General features: G+C 38.9%; 1 protein-coding gene across 5 annotated transcripts in view; it reads left to right on the top strand.

The window, feature by feature from the left end:
- Nucleotides 1-20378, top strand: part of LOC145458463 (putative neutral ceramidase C) — a 53424-nt gene that overhangs the window by 345 nt on the left and 32701 nt on the right. Inside the window, exons 2-7 of one of the 5 annotated variants that reach the window (XM_080336838.1) lie at nucleotides 393-561; nucleotides 786-977; nucleotides 4422-4545; nucleotides 4606-4755; nucleotides 5241-5381; nucleotides 6638-6888. In XM_080336838.1, coding sequence (XP_080192964.1) covers nucleotides 393-561; nucleotides 786-977; nucleotides 4422-4545; nucleotides 4606-4755; nucleotides 5241-5381; nucleotides 6638-6725 — 864 coding nt within the window. In that variant the 3' untranslated portion in view covers nucleotides 6726-6888. Of the gene's footprint in view, nucleotides 1-392; nucleotides 562-785; nucleotides 978-4417; nucleotides 4546-4605; nucleotides 4756-5240; nucleotides 5382-6637; nucleotides 6889-20378 lie in introns of those variants that run through there. The other 4 variants (XM_080336840.1, XM_080336839.1, XM_080336836.1 and 1 more) reach the window with 4 other exon arrangements.

Here is a 20378-nt window from a genome sequence, read left to right as displayed (position 1 = left end):
TTTGTAAAATGAATAGTTCTAGTTCTAGCTGCAAAGTTTGAAAAGCGAGTAGTTCTAGTTCAAGTTGCGAATTTTATAAAATGAGTAGTTCCAGTTGTAGTTCTAGCTGCGAATTTTTAAGAGTGAGTAGTTCTGGTTCTAGCTGCGAATTTTGAAAAATAAGTAGTTCTAGTTCTAAATCTAGTTTTGAATTTTGTGAAATGAGTAGTTCTAGTTTTGAAAATTGAGTAGTTTTTGTTCCTAATGTAGTTATAGCTGCACATTTAAATATTTTGTTGCCGAAGAACCATGGGTGTTCTGTTGTGTCTTTGAAATAGTTATTTCTACTTGCAATTGAGTGGAAGTAATTACGCCAACAATTTTAACTATACTTAGACCGCCTCTTTTCGTAGGTGGTGATCGCGGGCCTGTCTAACGTATACACGCACTACATCGCTACATTCGAGGAGTTTCAGGCTCAAAGATACGAGGGCGCCTCTACCATATTCGGCCCCCACTCGCACGCGGCTTATGTCAGCAGATTTTCAAACTTGGTCGGAAACTTGGTCAACGGAACGCCAGGTTCGTACGGCGATGAGCATGGGAGTTTACAAGCATCGCATTGTCATCTAAAATATATATCCTTTTCAAAATCTACATCTGAAATCTTCTAAAATCTCGATTTCGGAACCCGAATCCATCCTACTCTGCACTGTCTGTGTCTACGAAAACAAATTTTGAAAATCCAATAGCTTGTACAAGTCCGCCTCTGATTGCCTACCGTAACAAATTTACAATGCATTCAGCTGACCCTGGCCCCACCCCGGACAACATCCTCCAAAAGCAGATCGAACTCCTACCACACCCCAGACCGGACCGTCTCCCGGCAGGCAAAAACTATGGGGACGTCATGGTGGACGCCAAAGAATCGTACAAGACAGGAACTGGTGTCACGGTCAAGTTTTACGGGTCAAACCCTCGGCATAATATGAAGGTCGGTGGGTGATTTGTGATGTGAAATTGCGACTTGGAAGAATTAGATAATGCTCTCATGTCAATTCTAATGTCATTTATCCTGAAAATGCTACAGGAAAACTGTACAGTAGGGCTCTTCAAAATTGACTTTCTTTCTCAAATCGTACTGGCTACTTGATAAAATTGTTAGGTTACCTAATTTAATGGGCTAGACTACCCCCAAAATGAAAAAAATATCTAAAAATTTATTTTTGTTGATCTTTGTACTATTAAATGTTATCTTTCATCTGCCCAAGTTTTGAAATGATTGGATAATCCTAAGTGTGTCAAATTTAACATTTTATGATCTTATCCAGTCACCGCACCCCCCTAATATCAACCCACCACGAAACAACAACCAATATCCCTCCGAAACTTTGTCGCAAGGCTTCATTTTGACGATCTAGTGTTATTTGCGATCTCTATGGTTTAATCAATGATGTGTTACAACAGATGTAAACAAACCATAGTGTCCTATCAGACTTGGACAACTAGAAAATCTTCAGCTTTTCTGAACTAGATTAGAATTAGAATTAGAGCTCCCCAGTTTTTTTCAAACTAGATTAGAATTAGAATTAGAGCAACACAGCTTCTTTCAAATTAGATTAGAATTAGAGCTACTTAGTTCGCAAAAACTTGGTAATTTAATGAAATTGTAATGGGAAATGAATACAGCAAAATGTAGTTCACATCAAATCACAGTGCGTGGTGCAAAAGGCGATAAGCGCCACATATTTTTGTTTAATAAACAAAAACGACAGTGCATTCCCATAACCATGAGAATGGTTACCTTCTGTAAACCAAGCTTGGCTCGATTTTTACTATACTTTAATAAAATATTACTTCTTTTATGGTAACCGTGGGCATCGCCCATGTTAGTCAGAATGGCGATGTACTAACGTAAACTTTTAGAAACTAGAATGTTGTTCGCAGAGACGCAGACTACAAGCTGCTCTAGCAGGCTATTATTCGTCATAACTCATAATATCTACTATGACTGCATGGTGTAAGTAAGGCGATGGCGGCTTGGCACTGGATTTCCCTGCGCAAGAGGGATATTCTTTTTAACTCACTGCAATAGTGCAATATGCATCGGACAAAGAGGCATTTTCAGGAAAACAATAATTAGATTAGAACTAGAATTAGAGAATACGGACATTTCACAAATTAGATTAGAATTAGAATTAGGGCATAAGAACATTTCACAAATTAGATTAGAATTAGAATTAGAGCATGGAAGCATTTCACAAATTAGATTATAATTAGATTACTGGCATTTCGCTCTAATTTAGTGAAATTAGACAACTAGAATTATCTAGTTGTCCAAGTCTGTGTCCTATATGGTGTTGACACAAGTACATCTCAAGCCTCAGTGAAATTGATTCACGTCTCTATTTCCATTTGGCTACACGCAATTTGGCAGTCATTTACGAAAGCTGACTCTGCACTGATTACGAAAATATAAATTTTATTGCGCTCGTGGCTCTGGAACTCCCACAATCAGCCTCGAATGTTTCATTGTTATGGAGATTGGCATTGGGGCGCAACAATGCTGTCCGGCGAAACGAGAGAGTAGTTCAAGAGCAAAAGAGATAGACAGCATTGTTACGTCCGAATGCCAATCTTCATAACAATGAAAAATTCGAGGCTGATTGTGGGAGTTCCAGAGCCACCAGCGCAATAAAATTTATATTTTCGTAATCAGTGCTGAGTCAGCTTTCGATTGATACCCGTTTTACCAAATTTAATGCTCGGCAAGCCGGTCCAAAATTGGTTCAATTCCAACCAGTAGCCGTATTGCTACAGGAGAAGAAAGTTTCTAATTATTATATAAAAATAAATAACAAAAAATTTGAGAATTTTCTGTTCACCCCATGCAAGTGTTAGGTTGTCTATAGAAACGATGTTCATTTTTTTTTGTGAGGGTCCGGAGGGCCGCAGCCTACTCCCCCTCGGCGATGTTCTTTCTCAGAGTTCGGGTTCCCAAATGGTCATGAGTACCATTTGTTTCCCCGCTTTCTGGTTTTCTGGGTGTCTGTCTTGTGTTTCTCTCTGTTTCTCTTTTTATCTCTAGTTCCATTTTCGCACAGGGGAAACCGGAGCACCCGGTGAAAAACCCCTGCCTAGGAATCTGTTGGTTACAGAGTACAGATCAGGCATTTCGGACCTGGTTGCCAGCCAGGTCGTACCAGAATGCCTGAAACTGTTGGGTATGCCGACTGCCACTCGACTTCCCACAGTATAGCAGGCGAGACTTGTAAGTAGCTGGCTGAAGGTACGTCTGCGGCCGCATCCCCCAGCTGCTCTCCCACAGCCTCTTGTTTTGAGCAGGCAAGCCTTTCGTCATGCCTCATTTGAAACTCATCTGCTGGATCAAGTCCATTCAGTGAGTGCTCGTTTGGGAATATGAAGGCCGAAGCCATACTCTTCCCGGACTTTACAGTGCTCAGAGAGTCTGACTGTATATAGAATCTGCCTTCGAACCGTGATGACGAGAAACGGCCGATGCTTACCTTGGTTCAATTCCAACCAGTGGAAGCGGAGTTATTGCCGTCGGAAAATCTGGATTATGAATAAAATAGTATTTACGGTGACTGATTCTTTAATTATTTATTATAGTGGTGCCCACACCCAATACTATTTTTCGACGGCAATAACTCCGCTTCCACTGGTTGGAATTAAACCAAATCTGGTGAACATCGTTTCTATAGACAACCTAACACTTGCATGGGGTGAACAGAAAATTTTCAAATTTTTTGCTATTAATTTTTATATAATAATTAGAAACTTTCTTCTCCTGTAGCAATGCAGCTACTGGTTGGAATTGAACCAATTTTGGTGTGTAGGGTTAAATTAGGTAACCTAACAATTTTATCAAGTAGCCAGTGCGATTTGAGAAAGAAAGTCATATTTGAAAAGCCCTACCTGTACAGTGCGAAACGAGCCAAGCTCAGTGCACAGACATTTGCCATGAGAACAAATGATTTGATATGAGCTGAACGTGATTTTTGTTTATTTATTTATTTCTGATTAGGAATTGAATTCAATTTCAAATTTGGGCAAATAATTAAGAAAAATATGTGACTGTCATTTTAATTCTCATCTAATTTGAACAAAAAACACTGTAGCCGTAATTTTAACTGTAATCTAATTTGGAGAATTGCTGTATAGGTGTAAACCTGTAATTTCAACTCCAATCTAATTTCGAAAATACTGTGTAGTTATTATTCTAGCTCCAATCTACTTTGCAAAAAATACTGTATAGCTGTAATTATAACTCTAATATAATCTAGAGAAAATACTTTGTATCTATAATTCTAATTGTAATCGAATTCGGAGAAAAATGTCTACCCGTATTTCCAACCATAATCTGATTTTGAAATTTTCTGCCCAGTTACGGTCGCCACCTCATTTCTTTTTCCAGCTAGGAAAGACTTACCTCGAAGTCCAGCGTCTGGACGCCGACAAGGGCGGCTGGCAGGTGGAATTCACGGACGCGGACTGGGAGACGAAATTCCGCTGGCACAGACTCGACAACGCTAACGTCTCGAGGTGAGCGAATGGCGCTTGTGTAAGGTAATTACGGCAGCCGCAAAGAGACATGCTTCACAGGCCTGAGCTCACCGTGATCGACGGGATTTTCAACTTGATCGCGGCCGCCACCGGGTATAGAATCAATCTGGAACGCTTGGAGGCTCTCGTGAATAACGGGCAATTTTCGGACAACGATCTCGATCAAGAGCACGGATTTGATAATTCCAAGTGAGATAGAATCAACAGAATTTGTAATAAATCAGATTTGTACAAAATACTGGATTTTGATACCGCGCAAGTACAAGTAGAACTAGAACTATATACTCTCTTTTTAAAATGCGCAACTACAACTAGAATTAGACTTACTCTTACTTTTTATAACTCGCAACTGAACTCCCGTATCACGATTCACGCCAAACGGCCATATGTGTTTTCCAGCTGTTCGCCAACTATGTTTTTTTTTCTAAATTGCACCAATAGAACTAGAACTACTCCAAAGCCTGAAGTTAGTTGATCGCCAACTATCTAGATTGTTAGCTACCTGTCTGATAATTAGGTCGATTTATTGCAAAATCTACGATACAAACGAAAATAAAAATTTTGACTCAGTAAACAATTTTAACAAATTGTGACCTAACGCTCCAATTTTGACATATTTTAACGTCAAAAGAATCTCCCAACTGATCTTGTTATCAATAATTCAATGCGTGCAGCCTCGTCAAGAAACTGACCAGGAAAGGAATTTTGAGTATGTCTGAAAACGAACAGTTGGGTTCCAGTTACCCGACCACGGACGAGAGCCACGTGACAATCGAATGGGACATTCCGGCCAATCAGGCGGCGGGGACGTACAGGTTTGTTTCGAAAAATGCAGTCTTTGGAGCAGAATTGGACAGCCACATAATTCCAGTTGGATCCTTGTTAGATTAATTAGAGAGAATTGGTGATAATCCAATTTTAATCCAATTTGTGGAATGCGCTCTCGTTTTAATTCTAATCGAATTTCTGCTTCACCTAAAATAAAGGATAATTGTAACGTCCGAATCGAGCCAAGTTTGGTGCTCTTGTGCTTGTGAGAACAAACTCTGATCGGCATTAACGGAATTTATTCAATTTCCAAGTTTTCGCGAGATTGGTAATTCTAATTCTAATCTAATTTGAAAAAAAATGTGTAGCTATAATTCCAATTACAATATAATTTGGTAATATCTGTGTGACTATTATTGTAATTCTAATGTAACTTGCTAAAATTGTGTTATTTCAATTCCAATGTAATTTGAGGAGAACTGTGTAGCTATAATTTTAATTACAATATAGCTTGGTAATGTTTTTGAGACTATTGTTGTAATTCTAATGTAATTTTTGAAGAAAAAAATTGTAGCTATGATTGTAATTCCAATGTAACTTGGTAAATTGTGTTATTTCAATTCCAATGTAATTTGAGAAGAACTGTGTAGCTATAATTTCAATTACAATATAGCTTGGTAATGTTTTTGAGACTATTGTTGTAGTTTTAATATAATTTGCGCAAATAAATTGTAGCCATAATTGTAATTCTAATTTAACTTGGTAAAATTGTGTTATTTCAATTCCAATATAATTTTAGAAGAACTGTGTAGCTATATTTCAATTACAATATAGCTTGGTAATGTTTTTACGACTATTGTTGTAGTTTTAATGTAATTTGCGCAAAAAAATTGTAGCCATGATTGTAATTCCAATGCGACTTGGTAAAATGGTGTTATTTCAATTCCGATGTAATTTGGGAAGAACTGTGTAGCTATAATTCTAATTCCAATGTAATTCGTTGAAACAAAATTGTTGCTATTAATGTAAATGTAGAAAAAAACTTCAACTATAATTTCAATCTCAATAATTTGGTTAACTTTGTGTTACTGTTATTCTAATTCTACTGTATTGTGAAAAAAACGTGTAGGCATTATTATAATTCTGATCTAATATAGCAAAAACTGTAGCGTTAACGTAATACTAATATAATTTCGAAAAATAACTGTGCAGCTCCAATTAAAATTATAATTCAATTTGAAAAGGCAGAATATTCTCTATTCGTCCGAGCGTTGGAGCATTCGTTTTTACAAACTTCTTTCAGAATCGTGTACTACGGAGACCATCTCGCGGAGGGCGGCGAGGTCACCTCGTTTCAAGGCATGACAAGGGAATTTCAAGTTCGGACCTAGGCTCTAAAATATTTTTGATTTTGTTGTTTTCGATCGGATGCAGTTCCTCACCTATTACGATTTGCGACGTTTCCTTTCAATTCTATTCCGAGAACGTAACGTATTGTTCGCAGCATTTTTTTTCATAATCGACACCATTTGTTAATAAAGAGAATAATGTCAAGCTCTTCTGCAGTTGGTTGCATAGCACTGCGTTCACCCCGTTCAGTTACCCGCCAGCAACATGGAAATATCGTGGCTCTGATTATTTGGGGGTGGACGAGTCTCACACACTACATTGGGGTTGTCGAGTGGGCCTGAGCACAATGATTTGATTCTGACCATTTTTTGAGTACCTGTGCTGAAATTATACGGCTATTAATCCATCAACAAGAATAATAGTTAGGCCATTCCCAACCTGGACAACAAAAGTTGGATCCACCACATTCCCAAATCTTCAGAAATTTGGTACATGCATAGATGAGTTAATTTCGAACACAGTAAAGTTTATTTGATGAAAATTGATCCCCGGGGTCAAAAGTTATGTCATTTTGAAAAATTGACGATTTTCTGCTCATTTCAGGTCTTCAGCATTCAGGGTTAAAATTCAAAAAGGTGTAAACAGATGTTGGATTACAGTTGAGATTTGGCAACAGTCTGCTTCACGATCAATGCGAATTCTGCTGTTGTTTTGTGAAAATGAGTTTTTGTGAACAACACGCAATTTATTCTCGATACATATACATTCCAGAGCAGTTAACTTGTAACGTTCATCGCGCATGTGTTGACGTTCTGACAGTAAGGCTGTGTCGTGCATGAAGCAGTAGATAGCTGACTGGCAACTGGCTGTCGCTAGGTTGGCGGCTTCTTAACCTACAGTTTCACTCGGTACGGATGTATTGCAGCAGAGAGTGGCACGTTAGGCGTTGTGGTGAATCTCAGATGTCAAGGCCCGTGGGTTTATATACCCGAAAATGCGTAACAATGAATGCGATTGTAGATCGTCGTGTAAAGTTCCAGGTGAATGGCGCTGTCTCGGACAGCGAGCGAATTGATCGAACGAAAACTCGCCGTTTTTCCAATTGGTCCGGGACTGTGACGAAACAAGTAGTAGGCTACCGAAGTGATTGTTTTGTTCACCGTCTTGACGGTATGCGTAACAATACGTAGCTCTAAAAGTTGTGAACGAGGACGGATTGTCCAAAATGAGGAAAGGAGGACCCTATTATATGTTGCTTTTAGATTGCTCAGCAGTAGGAGACACTGCTTGTCGGAGCGGTGGGACAAACTTTTGAACTTTTTCTTCGAGAGTTTCCGTTATTCCACTGTATTTGTAATGCCTTTCACACATGAATGGCACATCTTAAACTCGAAAGACACAGTTGCCTGTTAGGTATAAGCTTTGTGATCGATTTTATAGTAAATAGCTACATCCCGATGCAAAGTGAGTATCAGGGGGTCGGTAGACATGCAATATATAGTGGTGCAGTATGTGGTTAGAGGGGTTGGGTGGAATAGGAGGCTCTGCTGGACGTTTTGACCAGCCCCCCTCCACGCAAAGCCTAGGACCACCACAGGCAGAATTTATGGAAGACCAGTGATATTGCGACTTCGCGCATTATCTTTTCATATGTCTCACACCAGCAAGAAAAAATAACGACAATTTTCTTGTTCTTCAGGAATACGGTTATATCAGATATAAACTTGTCGCAATATGGAGGCTCAGTTTAACAATGACTCACTTTTATGGAGTTGATCCGTTGATTGTTCGTAAACGAGTCCGGAAACAAATCTGCGAACGACCGACCATCGACTTTCGTGGAGATGTTTTCCGTCGAATTGAGAGAATTCTTCAGCTGTCATATGAGCTATGAAGCTTGCTGCAAGGAACTCTTGTATGCTTTGATGACAGAAGAAGAAGACAAAGTCACCCTCCATTAAATGTCGACTGAGCAGATTGTTGCCGGGAACCTTCATAATCAAGTCCTGAACCTCTTCGGTAGACAAACCTAACTTTTGCAAATCCTCCTGATAAAATACGACTCGCCCTTCTTCCATTCCTCGAAAAGCCATTTCCTTCAATTTTGATAATATTTTGTCTATTTTGTCACGCTGTCGGATGTTTTCGACGTATCGAAGAGCGGCAATGATTCTTCTGTACAGTTCGGTAACTGTATTCGGCGGAGGTCTCGTCGGATCTCTCGCCATTACAACTGCTGTTAAAATCAGGAACACGGGAACTGACACCAAGTTGAGTAGCCTGGGCGACATGCTACGAATATTTTCCCAGGCCTCAGCACCACCTTTTCCGATTAAAAACACGAAAAGCTTTTCTGCGTCATTTTGCGTCAATCCTGAGAGAGTAATGATGTCGCTCGGTCGTGCCTCCGCAGGTAACTCTGACACTCTAAATTCGCGTGCTGTGAAGACGATTTTCATCTGGGGAAAGAGATTACCTGAGAGTATGTTGTACATGATCGTTGCTGTATCCGCATGGGAGAATGGATTAATTGTATTGTAATTTGTACCATTGTCTATCTTCCACGTAGCCTGATCAAGACCGTCGAAATATAAAACGGCATTCGTTTGGTTTTCCAGCAACCACTGATAAGCATTTTCCTCATCTGACTCATTTCTGAAAAGTCCTTCGAAGATAAATGTAGATGGTTTCACATAACCAGCGTATGGGATGTCTTTCAATTCGGTAAAATGTATCATTTTCGAGACTGCTTGTTTGGACTCTTGTGTTAGGGAGGCTGTATCGAGTGATTTTCTCGCTAATCTACGCATGAGAGTGGTTTTACCCGATCCCGCAGACGCGACAATGCCTATGACCGAATGTTCGTCTGGTTGTGAGGAATTGGTCTCTCCAGTAATTGACATTATAAGCTGATCGATCGACAAGGTATCTTGCTCTTTGTGACCGTGAAAGCCTATTTCTTCTATCAATTGAGTTTCCAATACCTCTCGGTAATTTCCTTTTAAATAATCCTTAACTTTAACCTTTCTCATTTGAGGGTTAACTTGGAAGTCCGGTCGGTGCAGACTCTCAGTCTTGAAATCATCAAGAATTTTGTCAGTAGTATTCTTTCGTGTGTTGGCGTATAGATAACTAACCTACGTAGGTTAGTTATCTATAGTTGGCGTTGACGATGTTTACTACTGCCGAATACACTTCTGCAATACAGAGATTACTATGGGTTTATTAATTATTTATTATATCATTACCACTTAGAGATTACACCTCTGGTACAGAGTTGGATCAATTACATTATTTCAGTTCAATTACAATTACAATTACTTTCATGCATGTTTCAATTACATTACAATTACAATTACTCCATGCTAAAAATAACAAATTACAATTACAATTACTCCTTGCATGCTTCAATTACATTACAATTACAATTGCTGCTGTTGAACATGTAATTGAATAATCATAAATCCAACCGTGCTCCTTGACAACCGTAGCGTAGTATTTAACAACAATTCAAGTCTAGTTCAGATTGTGTAGTAATAAATGCGTTTATGTGCGTACGTACATACTACATGGTATGCTATGTAAGAGAGAGAGAGAGAGATATGATATTCTTTTTCGCCTGCACCATCGAGATGCTTTGACGACGGACTTGCGATACGGCCCCATGAGGTCATCTAGTCTGCGCACCCGTTTTTTTTTTCTCCTCCATGCTATCCGTGATTGCTGAGCGCCTAGCAGGATAGCTGCGGATACCATTTTTCGAGTCTTTGGTATGACCCGGCCGGGAATCGAACCCACGACCTACCGCTCGAGAAGCCGGACGCATAACCATTACACTATCTCTAAGATGTCATAGTGACGTAATATAAGCGTGTTTTGTATGCTCGGTAATTATGGCTCACGTAATTCATCATCATTGGTTTATTAGCAATTTTATCAGTTCAATACACCACAAAAAATGCGATACAATGAAGAGACATAATTGGAAATGTAAAATGTTATTTACCTATTTTCCTATGGGTTAGGATTAGGGATAGGGTGCAGTATGTCGTTGAAAAAGTACTATAATATATGCACGTGTTGGATTTGCGTATATAGTATATAATTAAAGAAATAATATTATTTATATCGAATGACGTAGGAATTAGGATGAGGAGTAAAAACAAAACCGTGCTTTGTCAGATAAGATGTTATATAATATCCAGTGGTCTGGTTAGTTAGCCAGACGAAGTAACGATGCAGCATCGTGATCTGAAATCGTATTGTAGATTGCCAACCCACGGATAGATGCGCAAGATGTGAGACACGGATGAATGCACCGACAAGCGTACTGTAGAGTCGGCTAAAAGCAGCAAACTTTGTAGTCCTAGAGCTGGCGATCCATGCGTCCAAATTTGATGCATCTGACGCCCTGCTCGCATCTTTACAACCCCTGATGACGTGAGGTGCTAGAGTAGAGTTGCTTTGGACTGAGTCATGTCCTTTTTATAGTAGGAGGGTCACCTTTACGACATTGAGATACGAAAAAGATTTCTTCGGTCCAACTCGCCAAGGCACTTTTTACAAAATTACCACGCGATTTCGAAATCCTGGCTGGTGTGCCAATAGTTAGTTTGGGTTTTTTAGGGGTCATGTCAGTAGTATAGTAGATCGCTATGGGGGTGGCCGGGGTAGTATAGGGCCCGCTCGACCGGTGCCGCGAAACTCGTGTAGAACCGGTGACCCTTTTGACCCCCCCTTCCGCTCGACCGGTGCCTGGGTTGGTATAGGCATTTAACATTAGGAAGCGATTATGAAAGTTGTTTTCACGTGTGATCATCATTCTGTCCATCGTCATTATAACCAGACAGGCGATGGTTATGGATATTTTAGTGGTGGAGTTCAAGCCGGTTCCGGTATCGGGAGTTTGTTTAAATCACTCGGTCGTTTAGTGACACCTATTGCGAAATACGCCGGTGGTCAATTGTTACGGACTGGAGGTGAAATAGCGAGAGATCTATTACGGGTAGGGCTGGGCAAAATGATTCGAGTACTCGAATCTGAATCGAGTAGTAATTTTAATGATTCGAGTCGAGTAGTAAAATACGATTTTTTCGAGTACTGAAATTATACGGTCCTCGCAACTGAAAGTTAATTTACTGACGAGAATTATGGTTTTGATACTATTTTCCAGGGTTGTAACCAAGTCACATGGTTCCGAGTCACGAGTCAATCTGACTTTTGTGGTTTTGACTCGAGTCGAGTCGAGTCATTTTCAATTCATCACCGACTCGAGTCCGAGTCCAAGTCACCGTTTTAAGGGTCAAGTCCGAGTCATAGTGTTATGACTCGAGTCGAGTCCAAGTCACAGTATTGAAGTCATGTTCAACTTATGTTTTCAATCCTGCTTGGGTGATATCGAATTCCTTGCTTGCCAAACATGCTTATTTTGTCCCTATCATAGTCTTGGCACATGTTTATTTAGGCAGTTAACGGACAGTTCCTGGCCTCATTTACCGATGCTACAGATAGACGAGACAGGCCGCCAACACGATAACTTTACTAATCTTAGAACTTTAAATCAAATATCTGTCAGTCTGATATATCACAAATGCAAGCACTCAGTTTTTATTACTAGCACATCGACGACCGCTCACAAATAGCTTATTGAGAATTAACGAATTCACGTCTACATACTATCTGATAGAGAACCTACGAATTCACGTCTAGATACAAGCTGGTAGAGAATCAACAAATAAACGTTTATGTAGAGGTACGGTTTTGCTTTCACATTAAATCAGGTGGTTGACCAGAAAAATGTCAACTTTCCTGCTCAGCTCCGGAAGTAGTCGCCGGAGCGTTACTTTAGTGCTGATTTACTGTTATCTTAGTCGAATTTTCCCTACATTTACCAAAAATTCTCAAAAATGAGGGCAGAATCTTAAAAAGGAGGCTACTTCTTAAAATTGTTAGATTATCTGAAAGAACTTAAATTTGGCTCAATTCCAACCAGTAGAAAGCAATGCTAAGAGAAAATATTTTGAATTAATTACAAAGAGACTTTCGAATTTTACCTGCTACCTCATGATATTGTTAGATTGTGTAAAAGTATGATTCATAGCAAATTTGGCTCAATTCCAACTAGAAGAAGCGAAGTTATTAGAGTGGAATATTTTGAATATGAAAAAATAGTCGACTTACTACTAGTATGTAATTATATTATATGAAATCATTTCTCACTAAAAATACTCCATGTATTTTCAAATCCAATATTTTCTCCTCTCATATCATTGATTCCACTATTTAAAATTAAGCCAGATTCAGTGTTCTTTTTATGCAACGTAACAATTTTATCAAGTAGCCACCATGTAGAATAAAAAGGAAGTTATTTTTGATCGGCCCTATTGTACAAACATCACACAACATTAGCCATTCATTATTACTCACGTGCACAATGCACATATCTAACAAAACGTCAAATTGACGGAGGGTATTGTGTGTTTATACAGACAGCAGATCAAATCAATGAGTTATACTTGAAAAATATAAAGTGGAAAGGAGATTCTCATATATGTTGAGGCGGCATGGCCTTAGAATAATCCAAATCCACTGGATACACGTCCCACTGGTGCATTAGATGCAGGAATTGAAAAACAATTTTGAACCACACTGAAGAGCATTAGATACTCATCCATTCTAGTCGCCCAAAAATACAAAGAATCATCGCCTTCAAATCTACACATGAGCTTATCAGTCTCTTCCAAGTAGGCTACTTGACCATCTGAGTCATTTCATTGGCTCTAATTGGACTTTGCTTCGATTGTTTGCTTGTATAATTGAAAAGTCTTGAGTACTATTACCTCTTCACCACGGGATTATTTTGTACAATGCATTGCTCTTTGCTACTATGTACCATTGTCTTTTGTTTTTACGGCGGCATATCTGATATCAGACGAGTGCAACGAAAGCAGTGGTGACAAATAGCGATGTCGACAGAATTCGTCACATGCGTTGATCTAACCATTGTAATTTCCAAATTTCTTCACCTTCAAGTCATATAAAATAAGCCGAGTCAATGACTTGAGTCGAGTCATGCGTAATGACTCGAGTACAAGTCGAGTCAATCCAAATATTGACTCGAGTCGAGTCGAGTCATTTTCCCATTTCAAGAAAATGACTCGAGTCAAGTCGAGTCACAAAAAAATCGTGACTCGAGTCTGACTCGAGTCATTACAACCCTGCTATTTTCCACTGAGGAAGTCGTGAAACCTTGATTGGCCGTGTTTGAGCATACCAGGCACAGTTTAAAGCTACGAACGTTACTGGAAATAACACGTTTCCGAAGTCATTATCATCCAAAAAAATTGTTAAGAAGTGCAATGAAATCGGTATGGTCAAAAAAATACCAAAGTATCTTTAATGTGATGGATAACAGGCATTACGTTCTTTGTGGTGGCATAAAAGGTTCATATTTGGACTTAGACATGGTACATCCTATTGTGACGTCATAATGAGTGATACTCGATTACTCGACTCGACTCGAAGCATATTACGTGATTCAGAATCGAATCACTCAGGTACTCGATTTTGCCCAGCCCTAATTACGGGGTAACTCGATCAAGTCTAGTGTTATCAAGAGAAGTAAACAAGCTGGCGGTCGAGTGATTGATAAAATTTTAACCCCCAAGGCTATAAAAAGGAAAAAAACAAAGTCAAAGAACACTTCATCCAAACATCGTCGTAAACAACAGGATATATTCGACTAAGAACTATGTTAATGCATGCTGGTTCCAGAGAATGTCATAACTCCGGATTAAACATATTTAGTATACCCCACACGCAAACCAGTATTGAGGAATCGCAATATGTCGTCGTCAAACCCCATAGTTTAGGTAATGTCATGGAAGTACAATTACCAAGGACGGATCGATATATGGATCTACAAAACACATTCTTGAGATTACGTTTGAAGCTCACTAAACGTGATGGAGCTGATTTAGCGAATGATACGCAAGTTGGCCTGGTCAATAACATGTTGGATTCTCTTTTCAAACAAATCGATGTAACTATTTCAAATGAGGTTATCACAAATTCGGATAATTGTCATGCCTACAAAGCTTATATCTCTCGGTTGTTGAATGATACTCACGGCGCCTCGGAGAGTTTTGTGCAAGGACAAGGTTTTTATAAAGATGTCGCTGGCTCTATGGATGTTCTTGGTGCAGCGAATACTGGATATGTTAAACGAAAAGACCTTACCAAAAACAGCACCCCACTAGAGTTGATCGGAAAAATTCGAATGGGTCTTTTTGAACAGTCTAGATCAGTGGTTCCCAACGTGGGCGATTTGGCGGTCTAGGGGGGCGAAAATGACGAAGGGGGCGACAGGGGGGCGAAAATGGACAAAGGGGGCGATGGGGGGCGAAAATAGCGAAGGGGGCGATAGGGGAGCGATGGCGCGTCAAAACGGCTGACCTTTTTTTTTTTTTTTTTTTTTTTTTAGTCAACCCACTGAAATTTAGTTACAAAAGTGTGTCAAATTAGACATCGAGCCGAAAATTTGACCATTTTTTTTTAGTCAACCCGCTGGTGATTACAATTTGTATTCCCTATTTTCGGTACACAAAATTTGGGGGGCGATGATCGGTGTTGAGCCTGAAAAGGGGGCGATGGAGCGAAAAAGGTTGGGAACCACTGGTCTAGATGTATATTGGATAATGTCGACATGAAATTAAAATTTACACGTAACGAAGATAATTTCTGTCTGCTTGGTGATGCGGAAGATGTACAAATTGTTTTACTCGAAATGGAAGTGTATGTCAAACAGATGAAGATCGCTGAAAGTGCAAGCTTAGCACACAAGTCTGTATTACAGAAGAATACTGCCAAGTATCCCTGGATACGCTTACAAATGTCAACTCATACGTTCGCGACGGGCTTGTCGAAAATTGATAGAGAGTTAGTTAGTGGTACCATGCCAAAGAAGATCGTAATTGGTTTAGTCGAGACCACGACATTTAACGGTGTTCGGACCAAAAATCCATTCAACTTTAAACACTTTGATGTTCAAAATCTTTCTTTAAGTGTGGATGGGCGTCAAATTAACGGACGCGAATTTCATTTCGATTTTGATAAACACGGCGGACTCGAAGGTTACATGACACTATTTTCTCAGACAGGAGTAGTGTAGCTAAGGAACTTTGGTACCGCCCAATCAGAGAGCGCCACGTCATCCTAATTGCCACGCCCATTTTCATCCCCTAAGGGAACATTCATCTGCTACGTCATCTGTGCCACATCATCAAGCGCCACGCCTATAGTGCCACATCATCCATCCATTGCTATATCATCGCTGCATTGATTGCCGCATCTTGATACTTTTCTCAGATATTGTATTATGTATATTTAGGACTAATGTCATCCGTCCATATTTTTAGACTTGATTTTATGTGTACAAGTTACGGTTTCTGCAGTCTCCAAATTTTACGACTTACGATTTCCACGTCAAAACTTACCTTGGCTAGAATCGACGGCATGATTTTTGTGATAAGGACCTAGGTAACATTCAGAGTCTGCAACGATTGTTTGGATATACATTATAGCAATACCCCACCAAACTATAGGCGGTTATATTACTCTATTGGTCAGAGATAACTCATCCGTCCACATTTTTAAACTTGATTTTATGTATACAAGTTACTGTCTCTGCAACCGAACTTCAACGTAACGATTTTTCAGTAAGCAGTTATGTTTCCATGCTACTTTTACTTCTATTTAACGGGTTTTCATAGCGATTTTGAGTGCAGGCAGATCGCGGTGTCGATTTCCGAGGTCTCCACAAGCCTTATTATCAGCTCGCAGTACAACCGCTACCCGTATAATGTTTGCATGTCGAGTATAAGGGTATTTAACTCGGCACTAAAATGCCAACGGACTAGCCGCAGGGCCCGGTTCTCGTCGCTATAATTAAACGAACACCTTCGCCGCAGGTACGCAATCCCCGACGTTATAATGATAGGGCCAAATTAGCCGCATGAAAGCGAGTCTAATGAATATAACGACAGACACCAAGTTAGTTGAAAAGTAAAACTAATCGTGACCGATGCAAGACGGATTGAAACAGCGCTTTCGCTCGATTCTTGTAGTGACGACATTTCATACGATTCAGTCCTTTTCATGTCACTAGAATAAGGGTGATTAAACCGACAGTGAAACGTCGCCGGCGTCTTATAACGTAATAATGTAAGCTTCGTCGGGTGCTGCTATAATGTTAGGAGCGAATATAGTAGAAAGTCCACGTCTACGCATACTACCGTAGTAAAACGCAATTCACGCAAAAGTCGATATTGCTTTGTGATGTTTTTGATGTTGTTCCATACCGATTGGGAAGATAGGACTCCTAATTCCTTAACTAACTACATAATCTCTAGTAACGTAGTCAGACGCATAACGGAATTTACGCAAAATCGGTATTGCTCTGCGATAATTTTGATCACTATGTTTTGATAATAACTTGCTTCCGAGAAATAGATAACATTCATTATACGTTAGATGATACTTTTCCTTTATATTCTATTATGTGTATTTAGGGCTAATGCGACATCACTATGTTGGCGACAGGCCTGATTTGAACACACTAATTTTACAAATTAAACTTATCACCCACCCCGAACACTCAATGAAGAGCACCCTGGAGCACCCTCGTAAATGCTCCACAATTCGTGACGTATAATATATACTGAGCATATAATAAGCTAACAAAACTGATACTTGAGTACTCCGAAATGTTCCATTGTCATAATGTCCTACACCTGTGAACCAATCTTCAAGTTGCGCATTCAATGTTTAGCTCGGTAATTCCGTTATTAAAGTTGAGTATGCATAGGTACGTGCTACGCTCCCGCAAAAGTCGGTATGGAACTGCGTTAGTTTAAAATTTGTTCAATCATGAAATGCGTAACAAAATTTGACATGGTGCATTGTCATAATAATGTCTTACAACTGCGTACCGAGTTTCAAGGTGGGGAGTCGAATATTAACATGGTAATTCCGTTATTAAAGTTGACTATGTATAGGTACGTGCTACGCTACGGAAAAAGAGATTTAGCCAAAAGTCTGTATCGAACTGCTTTGGTTTTAAAGGTGTTACATCATGAAATGTCTGACGAAATTTGGTATGGTGCATTGTTATTATGTCCTACAACTGTGTACTAACGTTCAAGGTGAGAATTTAATGTTTAGCATGCTAATTCTGTTATTGAAATTGACTATGTATGGGCATATGCTGTGTTCACGAAAATCAGATATGCGTAAAAGTCGGTATTCGATTGCGATAGTTTCAAAGGTGTTCCATCATTAGATGTGTGATGAAATTTAGCATGGTGCATTGCCATAAGGCTCTACAACTACGTATCAAGTTTAGAGTTGGTATTCAATGTTAAGCATGGTAATTACGTTTCTACCCTAATTTAATAGATTTCTCAGATATCGTAGCAACGGAACTGGCTTCAGCGAGCGGTTAAGGCGTTGGACTTAAGTTTCAATGAACAAGTGTTCACATAGGTTCGAATCCCACACCCACTACGTTTACGAGAATTAATATTTTTAGATTCAAATTTAGCGTATTGAGTACTTTTTCTGCCTTTTTCAGCGCATTAGAGACGTTTACACTATTGATTTCGTGAGCTTTACTTAAGTTTTATAAATTGACGTAAAAGTAGTCATTTCCGAGTAAGTAAAACGTTCGTATTGTAGGTTCATTTCTGCTTAATACTATAATTATCATGGAGTTGAAGCAGTCCAATATCAAAAACACCCGAAAGTATTTGTTGCATATAGCTAAAAACCTAATTGAGTACTCTGAAGAAGTACAAGTAGCACAGTTTGTGGTATTTCTATGACATCGAAATTTAGCTAACCAGAACTTATACTTGAGTACTCCGAAATGTACAAGTACTTTACCTTTACACGACGTTTCTGTAAAATGAATACTGATTTTATTAAAAAATAAAAAAGCACGAAAAATTACATTTTATCCCAAACCATCAGAATACTAAAGTAGCTTATTGCGTATATGGACCTAATACTAAAGTGTTTATGATTTCAGTTCGCTTCAACTTCATGACATTTTCAGTATTAAACAGAAGTATAAGCCTAGAATGCTAACTTTCTTCGTAAATTGCTACTTCTGCCTTAATTTAACGGATTTATCCGAGATCATTGCTTTACTTAATCTCTCCAAAATGTGCATTATACTAGTACGTCACCATCGAATCCCTCTGGCTATAACTACCCGATAGTATAATTGAGCCAAATACTCGAGTACTAATTTTAAAGTAGCTTAGGTATCTAAATGAACCGACGGTCAGTAAACCATTTCGAAGTGCAAGTACAGGAATATCATAGTTCTTGAACCGTGCTCAATGCTCAATAGACCATTTTTGCTATTTTTCATCGCCATAAGTCATTCTGGACCGCGTAAACGCATTGTACGTTATAGATGAAACTTATGCAAATCCCCGGAACGCAACAAGAAAAATCGTATGAATTTGTAAACTACTTATTCATGACATAATAATAATTCTACTTGTACACATTTTCACAAGTTTTGTCAAGTTAACAGGTTAAAAACTTATACTTGAGCACTACGAAATGTACAAGTACTTTACCTTTACACGACGTTTTGTAAAATGAATACTAATTAAAAAATAAAAAATAAAAAAGAGCGAAAAATTACATGTTATCCCGGAACGCAACAAGAAAAATCGTAGGAATTTGTAAACTACTTATTCGGTAAACTACTCTTTACTTCACAAAACAAAGTTACAAAAGTAAGCAGATTTATATGAAAACCCGTTAAATAGAAGTAAAAGTAATAACAATGCATCATACCAAATTTGATCGCAATTTCATGATGCAATACCTTTAAAACTAACGCAGTTCTCTATACACTTTTGCGTAAATCTGTGTTTCGCTAGCGTAGCACGTACCTATACATAGTAAGCTTCAATAACGGAATTACCATGCTAATAATCAAATCCCCACCCTGAAATTCGGTACGCGGTTGTAGGACATTATGAAAATACAACATACCAAATTTCATCAGACATTTCATGATGTAACACCTTTAAAACCAACGCAGTTCTATACCGACTTTTGGCTAAATCTGTTATCCATAGCGCAGCACGTACCTATACATAGTCAACTTTAAAACGGAATTACCATGTTAATAATCGGCTCCCCACCTTGAAACTCGGTACGCAGTTGTAAGACATTATGACAATGTACCATGTCAAATTTTGTTACTCATTTCATGATTGAACAACTTGAAAACTAACGCAGTTCTATACCGACATTTGCGTGAAACTGTTTTGCGGGAGCTTAGCGCATACCTATGCGTAGTCAACTTTAATGACGGAATTACAGATGTAATTAGGTTTCAACACTTTTACAACGATTCTTCTTGCTTCCTATAACATCGCACTCGAAGCCCTCGTTATTAGGCTATGATCTCAGCCTGAGCTATGTCTTGAAGCCTACGGGACTTTGCAAATTGTTTCGATTTATTCTATACCCGTTTTAATTTAAGGAAGCCCATTTCACTCAATGTATCGATGCCTACAGTATAGAGTATACTCTACAAAATTTTCTGATTAATTCTCCCTATGTTAATTTACCATAAGACAGACAATTTGACTCCTAAAGTCCGAAATACT

This window comes from Botryllus schlosseri, chromosome 16 (genome assembly GCF_051294905.1).
Source record: "Botryllus schlosseri isolate E-star chromosome 16, Bs_hap1, whole genome shotgun sequence".
Taxonomy (NCBI): Eukaryota; Metazoa; Chordata; class Ascidiacea; order Stolidobranchia; family Styelidae; genus Botryllus; species Botryllus schlosseri.
The sequence above is the reverse complement of the archived record's forward strand: the minus strand, read 5'-3'. Positions and strand labels throughout refer to the sequence as shown.